At 38.3% G+C, this 17,310-nt stretch overlaps 1 protein-coding gene across 3 annotated transcripts in view; it reads right to left on the minus strand.

Moving 5' to 3' along the window:
* Positions 1-1,157: 1,157 nt before the first annotated feature.
* The window catches only part of LOC121371078 (gamma-aminobutyric acid type B receptor subunit 1-like), a 99,874-nt gene continuing 83,721 nt past the window's right edge, over positions 1,158-17,310 (minus strand). For all 3 annotated transcript variants that reach the window (XM_041496710.1, XM_041496709.1, XM_041496708.1), the window contains 2 exons: positions 9,590-9,778; positions 1,158-1,687 (listed from right to left, as the gene is read on the minus strand). In XM_041496710.1, coding sequence (XP_041352644.1) covers positions 1,589-1,687; positions 9,590-9,778 — 288 coding nt within the window. In that variant the 3' untranslated portion in view covers positions 1,158-1,588. The remainder of the gene's footprint in view (positions 1,688-9,589; positions 9,779-17,310) is intronic.

Genomic DNA, 17,310 nt, shown 5'->3' on the forward strand with positions numbered 1-17,310 from the left:
CCACGCCTCCATTACCATGCCTTCACGACATCATATTGGTCGCGAAAACGTTTTGTAATTTAATTTTAGCGGGCACATTTCACCTTGCTTCGAATCGAATATTGGAAATGTGTGGGTTTTCGCAATGCATTGGTCCGCATTGGACTACTTGCTTCGATTAGCCTATATGGGGAAACATGTCGGGCATAAGGTGACGACTTAGATGACATTACAGGCGCTGATACAAGGAGAGAGTGCTAGAGGTCAGTATTCGAAGTGACCGGGATAAAATTAAATGCTTAGTAGGTGAATAAAATGCATTTATAATTTTTTAGTTGGGATCGTAATGTCTCGCTCAGCTTTATAATGAATGATTAACGACACCCCAGCACACAAAATACATCGGCTATTGGGTGTCAAACTATGGTAAGTGTTCAGCTTGATAATTAACATGTATATAATATATATGTTGGTGAACCTTAGTTCATCACGATAGACGTCTGGCGCAAGCGTATTCAGGAATATGCGCACGACGTTTATCTTGATGAACTAGGTGAACCTTAGCTCTAGCTTGGCCTGAAATATTGAATTTCAGGTGAACAGAGTATCAACTGGGAAATGTGGGTGGTGTGCCATGATCTCTGCGGCCCCCTGGTCCGCTGCCCTTGCTATAGGCATCCTTTTTTAACGCTGCTAACTCCCTCAATACTGGAGGTGCCCTTTTTATTTATTTTATTTAATGATATATAATTTTAGTTGGTTTGGATTTTTTTAAAAGAAAATAATTATTTTATTTTTTACAGATTTATCTTGTAACTTTATTATTACTAATGTTAGTGAAAGTGTTACCTTTTAAAACAATGTTTTAATTTACTCCCTGCTGAACTATATACGACTTGAAGACTTTATTTAGGCCTAACTACAGAATACACCATGGGTAAAATCAAAGGGTCCGACACAAAGGCATCGTCGAATTATCGATGTGCCCCGTAAAATGGCCCCTGCGCGTGCTGTAACCTCACCGTGGTGCAGGGGTGTAACATTTTCTTTGAGAATGGCCAATACAGCACAAAATTGAAGTTTTGAGTAAAATTCAGTATCTATCTGTGATATTTGTGTTTTTACACAGTTCTTTACACTGTTTTTGTTTAAATCTTGATTTTTTATATTGATATTGATCATCACTTTATTTATTTGCATTACCATAGTTTGACACCCAGTAGCCGATGTATTTTCCGTGCTGGGGTGTCGTTAAACATTCATTCATTCCGTGAAATGGTTGGTAAGTAACGGAAAAAATATTTTTTTAAAGTGCATTGTTATATAATACGCCTTCACTGATTTTAAAGTGTTGTTCATTAAAGGCATGTGTCTCTATAAACTGCTATAGGTCCGGAAATGTTCTTAGCGCTTAGCACCAGGAGCATGTTTAGCTAATAATGTCAGCGTTCATTATGTTCTTATATGCCTACAACACGAATTGGTCTAATTAAAATGCTAAAAGTTCCAAATAAAACGGAGGCATGATAGCTCGTATTATAATTAGCAGTTATTTATTTATGTGGCTCTTTTCTTCAGCAAATGACACCCACGATCTGAGTGGAAACATCTACAAATCTTGGTCCACTTTAACACTAGTAGATATCTTATTTATGGTAGAACGGCATTCAGTGTCATCTCCTTTCAAATACTTCTTTAACGCACTCACCTATAAACATGAAAAAATTAAGTTATTTAATATCTCATTGACAAATAGAAACAAATTATACATCTTAAATTAATCAGAAAAATTCGTAAATGTTTAAATAAAATATTAATTCGAGAACAACATTCTGAACTATACTATTAAATGGCTTAGTCTGTACTTTAAATGTGTGTGTGTGTGTGTGTGTTGTAATAGTTTGATCTTGTGTGTGTATATCTATCTATCTATCTATCTATCTATCTATCTATCTATCTATCTATCTATATATATATATATATATATATATATATATATATATATATATATATATATATATATATATCGAGTTTTAAGGAATTTTCGATATTCGTATCGCACACCTCAGAACTGAAACTGCATTTCAGATGGATGATTTAGTTTGCAATTGAAACGACCCTCTCCAAATCTCTGAAAATCTTGCATTTCTTGTTGAAGGGCGAATTAATATATAAACGGTAGTTCATCACACCCCTAGCTGCTGTCATCTTCCGATGCCTTTTGTGTATATTTTAAATGTATGTAAAAGACAAAAAAAGAAGTGTTTTTGTTGCTTGAAGTTAAATGAATTTAAGCATTGTTCAAATCCACCTGCAACATTTCTGTGCCATAAAAATCACTAAGGGTGAAAAATGACTGATTTTATATTATCGGACTCTGATGATTTTGTTCAAGCTGTCATGGCGTCCCAACATACACAACAGCAAGCAACACCCGGAGGTGAGCAAATTGTTCGTAAACGGCACCGTTCTGATGACATTTCTAACAAACATAAGAGCGAAAAAAAAAGAAAAAGAAAAAAAACTCTCCCGTGAGTAAACATAGAAACTTGGGGTTCACGATGTTTTAGTTCATGCAAGCGAAGACGAGAGTGGCCCGCTTTGTGACTTAAATGAGCTAACTGTAGTCCCGATATGCGTCTAATTCTGGATGCCATAAACAAACTTGGAAATTCGTTTGAATAAAAACTGATTAGCACTGAAACCCGTATAACAAGGGAGCTTGATAACAATATTAATGACAGGTGTCTGAAATTCGAGTTGAAATGACAGGGAACCTGATTTTTTTAAATCAAGGAAGGAAGGAAATCTTTTATTTAACGACACACTCAGCACATTTTATTTACGGTTATATGGCGTCGGACATATGGTTAAGGACCACACATATACTGAGAGAGCAAACCGCAGTCGCCACTTCATGGGCTACTATTTTCGATTAGCAGCAAGGGATCTTTTATATGCACTATCCCACCGACAGGGTAGTACATACCACGATTTTTGATATGCCAGTTGTGGTGCACTGGCTGGAACGAGAAATAGCCCAGTATCGATCCCAGACAGACCGCGCATCGAGCGAGCATCTTTAAATGAAGACATCAAGACTGTTGAGTCACAACTTTCTGACAACGTACATATATTGCAGAAGGAAACGTCAAGACAGAAAATTCAGTCGGATATGCGACAAACAACATCCTATAAAAATGCAGTGTCTGGTGCAACGGATGCATATGTGGGTAGACATTTAAATATTGTCATTAAAACCTTTGATAATAAAGTCAATGGACTGATAAGAGAGGGACTTAAACTGAAGGACATTAGTATTAGTACTGCCATTTGAAAACCAGCCCAAAATAATAATTCTTCTCCTGAAAGCTTCTAGATCCTTCAAAAATGTTTATATATGACATGACCTTTGACCCGAACAAAGAGCACAGGCAGCTAACCTGGTTCCAGCAATTGGTGGTGACCGATTGGAAATCAAAGGTCAACGTATACTGAGTTAATATTCGTCATACACTCATCGTGACATATATCAGCGTGACCTGGGTTATCGTAGTACACATCAGCAGGACCGACAACACGAGGGACAACATAACCATCAACACTCCCGCAACGACAATAACAGAGATGAGGACCGTGAACGGAATCGAGGCAGATGTAACTTAAACTCGGCGATAGGTGGAGTGCAGCTTTTGGAACGTTAACGGGTGGAATAGTGATGATTCGTCGGAAAATCACAGTGTAAGAGAAGCGTGTATACTTTACTGTAATTGTAATATTTTAGGCATTGCAGAAACACAATTAAAAATAATGCTATCATTGATCTTCCGGGCTATACGTGGTTCGGCCAAAACAGATTGAAACTACATACAAGGGCTATACCTGACTCAGTCGGTGTAGGTGTGTTTATAAAAAAAAAAAAAAAGTTTTAAAGTGCCATAAGGTGTCAATTTTGGACAACGAAACAGAAGATATATTGTGGTTATAATTTATTAGTTCACTTAACAGAAATGTTGTTTAGTTAGTGTATGTTACTTACCCCCAGAAAATCCATCCCATTATCTAAACGCCGAGGCCTTCTTTGACACTCTGTTGGGACATGTACATGAATATAAAAAAATGCTGTAATTTCTTTATTTGTGGTGATTTCAACAGTCGGTGCGAGTACATAACTGATTTTACTTCAGGGATTGACGACATTCCAGAAAGAGATGTGGTTCACTGTCATGTAAACAGATATTGAGAACTCTTATATCATTTTTTAAAAAGAGCTAATTTTTGTATCTTAAATGGTAGAAACACCACAAATACTAACTTCACTGTTATAGCAAATAGAAGCAAATCTGTTGTCAATTATTGTCTGGTTCCTGATCAACTTTTAGTGTCACTAAGATTTCTGAAGTCATCGATAATGCAAGGCGACATGTATCTTTTCTTGTACTAGTTCTTTACCCGATCACTCGTTTTTATCATGGGATTTTAAGCTAGAATTGTATACCTATGTAATTGATACTTATAGTACGAAAATGGTTACACAAGTAACGTTTGTTACAAAAGACCCACCAGCAGAAATGTTCTCTAATGGTTCGATCAGACAAGCATTAGAACAGATCATACAAACTTTAGAACAGAGTAGCAAACAACAACATGACGTAGATACAGCTTTGGAAACCTTTTCTAATATAATATACCATGAAATCCACATAAAATTAAGGTATAAAACTGTTACCATCCAATATGGGGTGAAGAATAAGCGTAGACGGGGTGGGTAATCCCTGGCGGACACCCGAATTGACATGTGCAGCAGTCTGTTTAGTGTAAGGATAGAGGTAGATCCAAGCCCGTATCCAGAACAATGTTCGTTAGGAAACGCAAACTCTTTGATAGGTTTCTTCAACGTTCTAAGCACAATCATGTGAAGCATATTTCAAGCAAATTAAAAAGCATGGCTGATGGTAGCCCGTCGACATTTTGGGAGGAAATGAGCAATGTACGTGCTGTAATGTGATTAGTTAGGCGGTTAGTCTTGTTAACACTGCAGCATTCTCATAAGAGCAGAGCATATTAGCGGGAAAACTAATGCAATATGTGATGCAATTTCTCTTTATCAGTGGAAACGGTTTCATTTGCGGAGTCATTCCCCAGTTACGCCAGAACCCATTCCAGCTTCTGCGTGGGATAACGTAATACAGAGTACTGTCGTCTAGAAAGAATGTCTCTGGCAGAAAAAAACATGGAAGACTTATTCGTGTGCGCTAAACCAGTTCCCGGCTGCAATATTCTCCACAGACTGTTTGGCCCATCACGGTTACATATACTAAAACGCAAAAGAAACGCAGGTTCTCATTAAATTGGATATAAAATATTAAAAAAACAAAACGAAATGAAGATTTCAACATTTATTTTGGAGCTACACCAATTCGGCACACATTGGTGTTGGAAATGTTTGATTGAATTCCTTTTTGGCTATTGTTTCATGTCATAAAGTAGGGTGGGGGTCCATGTTAAAAATGTGAAAGAGACGACCTGTAGCATTGTCAAAGTCAGTATCGCGTGTGACCACCCTGGGCATTCAAATAGGCAGTGCAACGTCTCCTCATTGAGTTGACAAGCCGTTGAAAGAATGCCTGAGGGAGTGAGTTCCATTCATGGACCAATGCTGCCTCCAGCGCCTGCATATTCTGAGGTTGTCCGCGAGCCTGAAGGCGACGTCCGATTTCATCCCAGACGCGTTCGATAGGCGCCATGTCCGGTGATAAGGCTGGCCACGGCAACGTTGGGATGTTGTGCTGAGCCAGCAACGCCTGTGTTGCCCTGGCAGTGTGCGGCCTGGCATTGTCTTGCTGCAGCAAGCGCACACGTGGGTGAGCGGCAAAGAAGGGAACGACGTGATTGTTGATGACGTCATTTTGGTACACGGCGGCATTAACGCGTTGTCTGAACACATGAAGTTGTGTTCTGTGGTTGAATGAGAACCCACCCCACACCATCACACTACCCCCGCCCCATCGGTCGGCCTGCAGAACGCAGCAGTCGGAGTAACGTTCATGTCGACGTCGCCATACTCGGATTCGGCCATCAGCGTTGGAAACATTGTAACGGCTCTCATCAGTAAACAGAACTTGTTGCCACTGGCCACGTCGCCATCTTTGATGTTGTTGCGCCCACTGTTGACGTTGTTGGCGGTGCCGAGGGGTCAATATTGGTCCCACATAAGGACGGCGGTTACGGAGTCCTGCTGCCCTCAGACGGCGTCGGACGGTATCGGCGGACACTGGACCACGTGGACCACGCACCTGGTGAGCGGTGTTAGCTGCTGGCAGCATCCGATTCCTAAGGTGGGTCACCCGGATGTACCGGTCTAGGGCTGCGGTTGTCACCCTCGGGCGGCCGGTGCGTGGTCGATCGTTCACAGATCCAGTGATTTGGTGACGTTGAGAAAGGCGTGCGATTGTCGAAACATGACATCCCAATTGTCTGGCTACAGCAGTACGGGTCTGTCCGGCTTGCAACATCCCGATGGCCATCCCTCGCTGGAGTTGCGTCAGTCGCGGCATTTTTAAAATGTGATTCTGTTGTCTGTCACTACTCAAATTGAATTTATGCGATTAAATCCAGGTGTGTAGGCTTTATAAGCATTTCAATGAGTGTGTTTGCACTGGATTCATGATACGGATGATCCAGCACGTGCAAACAACGTGTTTTGAGAATTCGTGACGTCACACAGGTAATGAAATTGACACGCAGGTGGGACTGCGGTGTGGGTGTGTGCCATGTCCTTTAACACAGTTGAGGTTCAATTCCACCAAAGATACTGCTTTACAAAGTGCAATTCTTTCGCATTTTCAGGACCTGCGTTTCTTTTGCGTTTTAGTATATGTCGTGTAGTTTATTTCATATTTGTCACTAAAAAGATTCCCCCCATCAACAATTCAAACCTATATTAGCGCGTTATCTTATGTACACAAAATACGAAATGTATTGTGCAGAAATTACTGGAAGGCGTTAAGCGCTCGAATAAACGGGTTGACGTCTGGTCTCCGATAACATTAGATATGCTGGAACGTTTATTAGAAGTCTTGCCATTAGTTTGTTTTTCACATTACGAAGTTGTGTTGTTTACAGCTAGGTTCACAATGGCATTCTTTGGATTTTTTACGGGTAGGCGAACTTGCTGCTGAAAATAAACATGACGTTTCCAGAATGGAACTTGACGTTGATAATGTTACTATCTTGTCTGATAAAATTAAACTAGTATTACGTTCTTCAAAAACTGACCAACGGACACTTTCACAAACTATTTACATTGCAAATAACCAAAATCCGCGGGTATGTCCAATCGTCGCAATTCGGGTCTACGTGCTCGTACGTCCAATTACAAAGAACGGACAATTTCTGATTCATCTAGATGGAACTCGCGTTACCCGTTTTCACTTTTCGTCAATATTACAAAAAACACTGAAGTTTCATAATGTGGCGGACGTGACAATTAGGTCACATAGATTCAGAATAGGAGCCGCAACGGAGGCTACTTTGCGAAGTATTCCAGGGGAAACTAATAAACAGTGAGGGAGATGGCGATCCAAAACATTGGATACGTCAGAAAGAACAAGATTGTGAAGTCATGATTATTTCATCTTTGTTATACATAGTATTACCGATTAACGTTTATGTTGCAGAACAAACTCGATTCAGTATCTGAATAATCGAGTCATCTATTCCATATTGGGCTTGCCGATATGCTAGTTATATCAAATGTAGACATTGAGCGCATAAGGCAAACACGGTCGTTCCATTATATATGACGGCAAGACAGATGATATCTTGAGCAGTGTATAATATGCTAAATTCATGGAGATGGTGTCATAAAGCAAAGAATCGTTTAAGTACCAGAATCTTCCAGCTACAGAAATATCAACATATATATTTTAGTTTGCTGGTTCACCTATCTAGTTAAAACTCACAATTATTAATGGCCTGGTCTCCGTTCCACAACAAAATAATCATAGCTAAGATTAACTGTAACGACTTGAGGTGAATTTAACAACTGGTACCGTAAACTTCACAACTGTTCCAAAAAGGAAACTTACGATAGTCACAAGTGCCCCTTTAATTAGTTAAAAAATAAATTAATTACCCACCGACTTTTCGAAACATATTGGATGTATTTATTGGCATGTAACTTCCATGAAGTAACTTTGTCAGTTTATTTGCTAAGCAATAATTGCAGAATGTATAAGACATGAGAGTTATCACGTATTTTCGTGTGAAGGTTTTATAAAAGGTATTTGGTATATATTAGATCCACGTTTACACAAAAAGTTAGTGTCCTTCGAAAATGATCAAATCATCATTTAACTGCCATTAGACATCTACTTTAATGGCTTACAACTGCCGCTACCGATTGCAACTTTTCACAGTAATTTACGACAATAATAACAGACATTGCGTCGTAGAATGCGCTGGCGATCGTAGAAACAAAATAAGGTCGCCATAGTAGGTATTTACGGCGATAGTAGTGCTGATATCGCTTTGTGGGTTGGGTCCCTGGACCCTAAGCAACGGTGTCTGCAAATTGGAGATAACGTACTGGCGCCAATGATGAGATGATTGAATGCTGGAGTGTTGAAACTAATGTATTATCTTATCGTAAAATTGTGTAATAGCTTGCTATTATACTATTCGTTACTAAAGGACCACTTGTTAGATTGTTTACTTAATACATTATCTACAGTCAACATAGTTTTTGCAAATTGTAGATTACACAATACGAATCCAAATATGTTAAAGGATTGTGAAAAAGTTGTATGTTTGGACACATAAAACGTACAATCATGGCTGTAAATTCAATTGAAAAATTGCATGACTTAACGTGTATTATATAGATTTGGGGGCACAACTTAAATAAGGACACCTATAGTATTCTAACGTAAACCGACCAGTCACATATATTAATTTCGTAATGGGTGTGGAACAATATTAATGTAAAATGACACATGTTATTTTGTTTTATATACTTTGAAACATATACTAATGGATTATAGTGTTAAACGCACAGTGCTTAATACTTGTGCTAATGATCCCAATGCTCATAAATCAAGGGTGGATTAAGTTAGATATAGCCTAGAGACGGATCATTGGGATAGGGGGTGGGGGCAGGGAATCGTTAAACCTAAAAGTATTTATGCATCAATTCTTTATGTGTTTGAATAATAATGAAAGCATAATTGGGTTGTCCATGTCATGCCTACCCACCCCATTAATAACGGATTGGACCATAACAACATTGACTCTCGCTCATATTTAGTACCAGCATTGCAGTTAACACGTGTTCTGGAGCTGCTATTTCATAAACTATGTATCTTCGCCTAAAATAAACAGGGAACCATACAACATGGAACTACATTTCTACACTGATAATTACTATCATGATTCCAACTAGTGTACAGAGCTCCACTTAAATTGCCTTTTTATTCATTGAGGCGGTAGTCTCCTAAGACTAAGCGGAGTCCTTAAATCTACTGGTATAGTATTATAATATGGCACACATATTTAATAGCGTTTACTGTATCAATATAAATGGACTTTAGCCACCATTAATCAGTCTTACCTTTGGCAAAAATATAAGCATCTGGATAACTGTAGTTCCAACAATCATGAGAGTGCAAATGAGGCCATACTGAAAGTTTAAATTGTCTTTCAGTAGCAATGCTACTGGTAATCCTAAAGTAGATAACACAATCACGTTGTAGATGCACAGTCCGGTTGCCTTTGAATCATTCAGTGCTGGAATTGTGACCTAAATGTAAAGATATGAAACAGTATCGAAAATGCATAAATAAAAAGATACAAAGTGTCTAAATCAGTTTTATCATATACCCATTTACGTTTATTAAAGCAATAGAGGAATCTCAATATCAATCTCTCTATCTCTATCTCTCTCTCTCTCTCTCTCTCTCTCTCTCTCTCTCTCTCTCTCTCTCTCTCTCTCTCTCTCTCTCTCTCTCTCTCTCTCTCTCTCTCTCTCTCTCTCTCTCTCTCTCTCTCTCTCTCTCTCTCTCTCACACACACACACACTCTCACACTCACTCTCTCTTTCACACACAAACACACACACACACGTGCGCGCTGACAAAATAGTTCTACTTTCAGGGAGTTAGAGTTTTGGAAATTCGCCTAGTGCATCTGGATGGGTGATTTGGTTTGATACTATAAGATTGCCTTTGAATCATTCAGTGCTGGAATTGTGACCTAAATGCATAAATAAAAAGATACAAAGCAACGTCTAAATCAGTTTTATCACATACCCATTTACGTTTATTAAACAAAAGAGGAATCTCTCTCTCTCTCTGTGGTAAACACTCTCACTCTCTCTCTCTCTTTCACACACACACACACACACACACACACACACACACACACACACACACACACACACGGTGACAAAATAGCTCGACTTTCAGGGAGTTTGAGTTTTGGAAATTTGCCTAGTGCATCTGGATGGGTGATTTGGATTGATACTATCAGAAACGTTTGTCTCCTCCTAAAGTCGAATTAATATCCAACTGACAATTCACCCAAATGTCAGCTGCTTGTATGTTCCAGCGCCTATGGTTAATTATTTGTGGGTACATTTTAAAACTAATTAAATAACAAAGCTACCTCGGATGAATTTCAAATAATACGTTTTGTATTTATTGACAAAATAAATAAATAAATAAATAAACAGACACGAAAAGAAAAGGCATGTACATGCATACTTAAGTAACCCGTTGTGAGTACTGCCACCACAACTGTGAAAAAAAGAGAACAAAACAAAAAGAATAAATGTGCAAGAGTTTCACCAAAGAGTCGGCATAAATTATATGGGATGGCATCAGCCATCCTCTTGCTCTGTGATGCATCGTATTTAGTAGACATAGCCTCCTTGTGCTATGTAGACATCAAAAGCTGGAGCAGAAGGTACATTACTCGACATAAAGGGAAAAAAAGACTATTGTAAAGTTGAGGTCATCCCTTTTGTTACATAAGCTTAATCTGGAGGCCAGTGTCGCTTTGAATCACCGTGGATATATCGAGATATAAAAGCCAGCCTAGTGTGGGAACAAAAGGCTAACGAACATCCACTTAATCTTGTGTAACATAGCACAATGCTGAATCTTCTTTCTACCATCTTGAAAAAAAAGGTGTTTTTCAATTCTGCTTGGGCATCTATAAATATGCACCATTTATATGTTATCTCATAACATTGCATTTTGCCATTGATAGTGAGCAACAAAGCTTCGTAAACCTTGCAAAAAGGATTCTGTCAACAACCCATCCATGATTTTCAGGTGCATTGCATGAACTACGGGACACATGAAGAAGACAGCTCAAGCTTTGTAATCGTGTCTGTTTTATATTTCATATTAGGAAAGAAATAATGTATTATCAAAGGTTCGCAATGTAATACAATTTTTATTCATAATGTATCATATTGAAGATACCGAAACGCACACTGGTGCTAACTTATAATATATAATATATATATATATATAACGGTAATAAGGTAAATAGTGGCCATTATTTACAGGTTGCTGTTATATTTAGGTAACTAAAATCAGATATGAAATAGTTTAGTTACTATAAAGACTGCTATTAAAGTGGAATTCATCAAAGTAGCAAACGTCAATACAAAAATTTAAAATAGAAGATTTAAAAAAACACAAAAAAACACACAAAAAAACAAAAAAAGCCCTGCATATAAATGTTATTAAAAGCAGAAACTGAACACGTTTTGTTGAAAATCAATCTATTATTCATTTATGTGTTATTGCTTCCTATTGCAGTGTGTTGCCTTTTAAATTAAACCACGGTGTGCAAAGGTTTACAGGTAAGAAATCATTATACATTAACAAAAGGGCAAGTTTGCTAATGTATAATGGCTGAACAAACATGGTGGCAGGCTAGCAGCAATCAGAAAATTTGGAATATACTACGTTTCAGTATTGATGAGTCGGATATATAAGTATTTTCGGTGCAAGCCTTACTTCAGTCAATGAAAAGTCGTATTGCAGGGTGTATACCACCAAATCCAATCCCATAGATGACAATAGTAACATATGGGGCTTAAACTCTTACCTGCATTGTATTAATCGACATATACACCACAGATATAAATACTACCACCACTCAACCTTAAAGTAAACCAGACAAAAATGTTGGTTAAGCTGCTCATTTCAGAGATAACGGGTAGCGTCTATGACTACCTTATTTCCACACGAAATGTTTGTATTTTTAACACGATTAATGGTTCACTGCAGCATGTACCTGTAAAACAATTTATATTGGAACAGGCACATATCTATAGTGAAACCCCTCTAAACCGGACACTCTCGGGACCAAGTAAAAGTTCCGGTTTTAAGAGGTTACGTTTTGTACAGATTATTAAAAAGTGACTGTTAATAAGTCTGGTTTTAAGGGAATTCCGGTTTACAGATGGTCCGGTTTTGAAAGCGTGACATAAATATGTGTGTGTTCAGCATAGTAGGCCTATATATACTGTTGTGTTGATCTTGCTTGAGACGATATATCCCTTTGTGTCGATATGAACGTCTATTAATTATCACGTTTAAAACGTCTTATTATGAATCATGTTTTGATCTTCGTTGAGTCAATACGATTGGGTCGACATTACGTTTCGATATATTTTTGGATCCCAACGTAGATTTATGTGGGAAAATGTCTCTATGTGTCGATATTAATATTATGTGTATAAATAAATAAAATATTTAAAAGGTAAATATGGTGTGAAATTAATGTCGTACCGGTATTGTGAGCATGTAAGCAACCATCAAAATAATTATCGACTGGAAACATATGCTTTGTAGATACTGGAACTACTTACATGTTACATCAATTAATGTTACACAGGCAAAACGTTTAATTAAAGAAAGTAGACCGAAATTGGCATAGAAACATCCATGATAGAAAATAAGTCCTACAAATTCAGTCATCATCCAAATATTGTCATAGACAATACTACTGAATTTAAACTTGATGCTATTGAATTTGCAAAAAACCAATAAAGAACCAATAAAATGGAAGCTTCTTGAAAATTTAAAGTTGATCCAAAATGCATTCGTCAGTGGTCGAGAACGTAGTCAGAGTTGCTAAGTAGTGAGAGAAAAAAAAACCCATTTGTTAGGCGTGAGTAGTCAGACCAAAAATTGGTACCATCCGAGAGGCACCGAACAAAACTGTTATAATTGTTTTAGTAAACCCGAGGACAAAACAAAAATGCATGTTGGGCATTTTAATAGAATAACTATAGCTAGTTATCAGACGTTTAACATTTATCATTCAAGTTGTCGAAAAATCCGAGAAAACAGTGTTTTACTGTTTACCAAAGTATTTATAAACGTTGTAGATCGGTAATTAGAATGTTCTTTGTGGTTTTTAGCATCTTTCGAAAGTGCTGATTAACGATCCGATAGGTGCAAACTTGGCAGCTTGAGCATTTTGAAGTATTTAAGATGGCTGTTGAAACAGAACTGGAAACCAGTAAGAAGTGGCCAGATCTTTCATTCTAGTTTCCCCCTAACAATACGTTTTACTTTAAATACTGGGGTTTTTTTTTAAGAGGGCAAGGAATTTAATTCTCGCAGTCACTTTCTATAGAGAAATTTAAAATAATAAGTATTACGCTGACCGCTATTATGTGTCTTAAAGGTGCACCGATCCATTTTTAAACTATCTAGAAAGTAATGTTACACCATATAGACCAAATATTCAATGCCATCCTGGCTGTGATAAATTGACACGTCGCAACCAATGACTGTTGTTTGGGTAAAGACTGTAGAGTCAGCTTTTATCATTCCCATTTCGTGTCTCAAGATAATGGATACATTAATCATTAGTCCAAAAAAAAAAAAAAGACAAAAAAAGGAGGTTAAAACGCTGCATTGGATCTGTTGGACGATTTCAGATGGTGCACTTCTTCACTGCAGGTGCAATATATATTTGTGGAAGTGATCTAAATCTTTTGGTTTTATTTCACTAATTAACATCTGTGACATCTGAATGTAGCCTTCCTGGTGACATACCCGACAATATGATTTAGAAATACCTCAGAACTCAGAAAGTGTTGATAAAGCACGGAATGATTTTTAAATTATAATTAAAAAATAAGATGAATAATTATATACGTAATTGTAAAGTTACCATTCGACCAAATGATAACCATGGTTTGATAGTTTGTTAAGAAAAGAATTAAGAATAAGAGACAGACTCCGAAAAAAAGCGTTAAAAACTATAAGACCTACGGAATATAAAAAAGAAAGAAAGAAAGTTAATAATGTGAGAAAAAAAAAGCTAAAGAAGAATTTGCAATCACTCTTGATGAAACATTAGCAATACTGTGTAAGGAAAATAAATTCACATATTGGCAACTTATGAAATGCATTTTTAAATCATCTACACCACAAACTATTATATCACCACTTAAAGATACAATGTCTAATGAGCATGTGTCCTTTACTGATTTTCAAAAAGCTGAAACATTAAATAATTACTTTTTATCGGTTTCTTCCATTGATGACGCAAACATTATACTTCTTTTTTTTAATACAACGTTGCAGAAACTCTTTGGAAACAATAACAGTAACAAGAAAAGAATTATATTCGATTAGATTAGATGTTTAATGACACACAAATACATCGGCTATTGGGTGCCAAACTATGGTAAATGCAAACACAAAATGATGATCAACATCAACATATAAAAATGCAACTGTGAAATTAAAACACAGTGTAAAGAACTGTGCAAAAAATACAAATATTACAGATTAAAATTTAGAATAAAAGGCAGTATCACGTAGAAATTATAATTAAAAGATTCTGGATGGAATCCCAATGATTCCACTACATTTCGTTGTTCAAATATATATTTGTTTCTAGTTTCCTTGAGATGATTACACTCCGTGAAAATGTGGTGTACCATCAGAGTACACAAACAGTGCACACCCTGAGGTGGAGGATCCTTCTTCAAGATAAATGAATGGGTCAGATATGTATGACCGATGCGAGTACGACACCGGACTATTTCATCCTTCCAGCACTGCCTATAGGAGGACTGTCACTCTCCTAGGACTGGCTTGATAGCATGAAGCTTGCCAAGCCGAAAAGATAAATTTGTTGATACTATGTTTAAAATCTGTGTAAGGCACATCAACCAAAGCAGACTTGGCAGCTGAATCTGCCTTTTCATTACCCCTGATGCCAATATGGCTGGGCACCCAACAAAATAAAAAATATTTATTGGCAATGGATAAAAAGACACACTTTGATATCACCATCGCAATTAAGGGATTGTCCAGCTTCATATTGCGTAAAGCTTGGAGACATGAATGTGAGTCTGTGAAAATAATAACTTTGGAATGAATGAATGTTTAACGACACCCCAGCACGAACATATAACAACTTTGGATGCAATCAAATCCTTTACTTCTTCCAAGGCTTTAATGACTGCCCACTCTATGGGAGACGACAACTGTGATGACACACAATACACTGGAATTTAATTAAATGAGGAAGAGGAGTAATTTAAGGAGCAAGGAATCATGTACATTTACGTGGCTTTAACTGGGGAACGTTGCTCAAGTAATTGATGATTGTCTGATGTTTGCAAATTTTTTCAATATGAAACTGTGCCTCAGTTTTTAAGTATTTGTGTACATAATGAATAATTAAACATTAATAGCATTTAATTGCACAATATTTGGGCAAAAGCCAACCTGCACCCCCCCCCCCCCCCCCCATACGCCTATGTCCACCAAAGTAGTAGGGGGGCCTGTATGGAGGTATGACCTACTTTCTCGTGACCTACTGACACCGACCTACTGACCTACTTAGACCAGACCACCGAGAGTATAAAAACACCGGGTATTTCGTTAGTAACTTCATTCTCTACGAACGAGAACTGAATTCATTTGACATGGCCTGTTCGACAAGTGGAAGCAATACCGATACGAGATGCAAGATAGAACTTGAAGTAACGTATACGTTGTGGCCAAACTGTGGAAAGGGGACATTACCATTCACATTAGGAAATTTGACGACGAAAATGCCACTTTACCCACGAAGCGAGGTATTGCACTAACCCTTAAACGATGATGACGACGGCTTGGTCTGCAAATGTTCAGAAAAAAATACGATCAAAAGAGTGACTACCAAACAAGATGAAAATCTCACGGATCAAACGGATGCTGCCTGTGAAAATATGGATGAAAATGAAGATGGTGAAATCAAAGAACCCGTGGATCAAACAGATGCTGCTCGAGAATATAAAACAGATGCTGCCTGGGATGAAGAAGACTGCTGTTAGAAACGTTACCTGTTCTGCCATCGTCCCGAAATGCGACACGTGTACACGCGGATGCAGACATTTGGGCGGTGGCCAATACAGTTACGCCAGAAACCGAGGGAGCCCGCCAAGGCCGGTTTCTACTACACGGGAGATCACGATGCCGTCGTCGGTTATTGTTGTGGACTAGGCGCCTACCGATGGCAGAGAATGGACGTCCCGGTGATGGAACAGTACAGACTCTCTCCGAGATGTCCCTATGTGACATTAACTGTTCAGACATTAACTGTTTCAAACATGCGTGAGACACTTGAATGTTTTTGTCATAAATGTATGTTTTGTCATATATACTCTTCAAAAGAAGAAACGCAAAACCACATTGTCGTAACATTTGGAGAATTGATTTAATTATTGAATGGTGAGTCCGATAATTACCAAATGTTGCAGGATTGTTCACAATTCACTCTAGTCCATTGTGAGTAAGTGATAGGACACACCACCAAGGTCAAGGTCATCTGGAGTCAATACCGGGTGTGGCCTCCGCGTGTGTTGACAACTGCCTGGCACCGCCTGCCCATTGAAGCAACCAGAGTACGGATGACGTCCCGGATTATGGTGGCCCACTCGGCCTGCAAGGCTGCTGCCAGCTCGGGCAGGGTCTGGGGCTGTGGTTGTCGCTGTCGGAGGCGTCGGTCCAACTCGTCCCATATATGCTCAATTGGGTTCATATCCGGTGATATCGATGGCCAAGGAAGGACATTAATGTTGTTGTTCTGTAGGAAAGCCGTTGTGAGACTTGCTGTGTGAGGCCTGGCGTTGTCATGTTGGAACACTGCGTTGGCGTTGGCCATAACTGGAACGATGTGTGGCCGGAGGATCTGGTCAATGTAGCCCTGTGCATTCAGGTTGCCCTGCACGTGGACCAGGTCAGTTCTGCCAGTGTGTGAGATGGCTGCCCACACCATGACACTACCCCCGCCGAATCTGTC

The sequence above is a fragment of the Gigantopelta aegis genome, chromosome 4 (assembly GCF_016097555.1).
Source record: "Gigantopelta aegis isolate Gae_Host chromosome 4, Gae_host_genome, whole genome shotgun sequence".
Classification (NCBI taxonomy): Eukaryota; Metazoa; Mollusca; class Gastropoda; order Neomphalida; family Peltospiridae; genus Gigantopelta; species Gigantopelta aegis.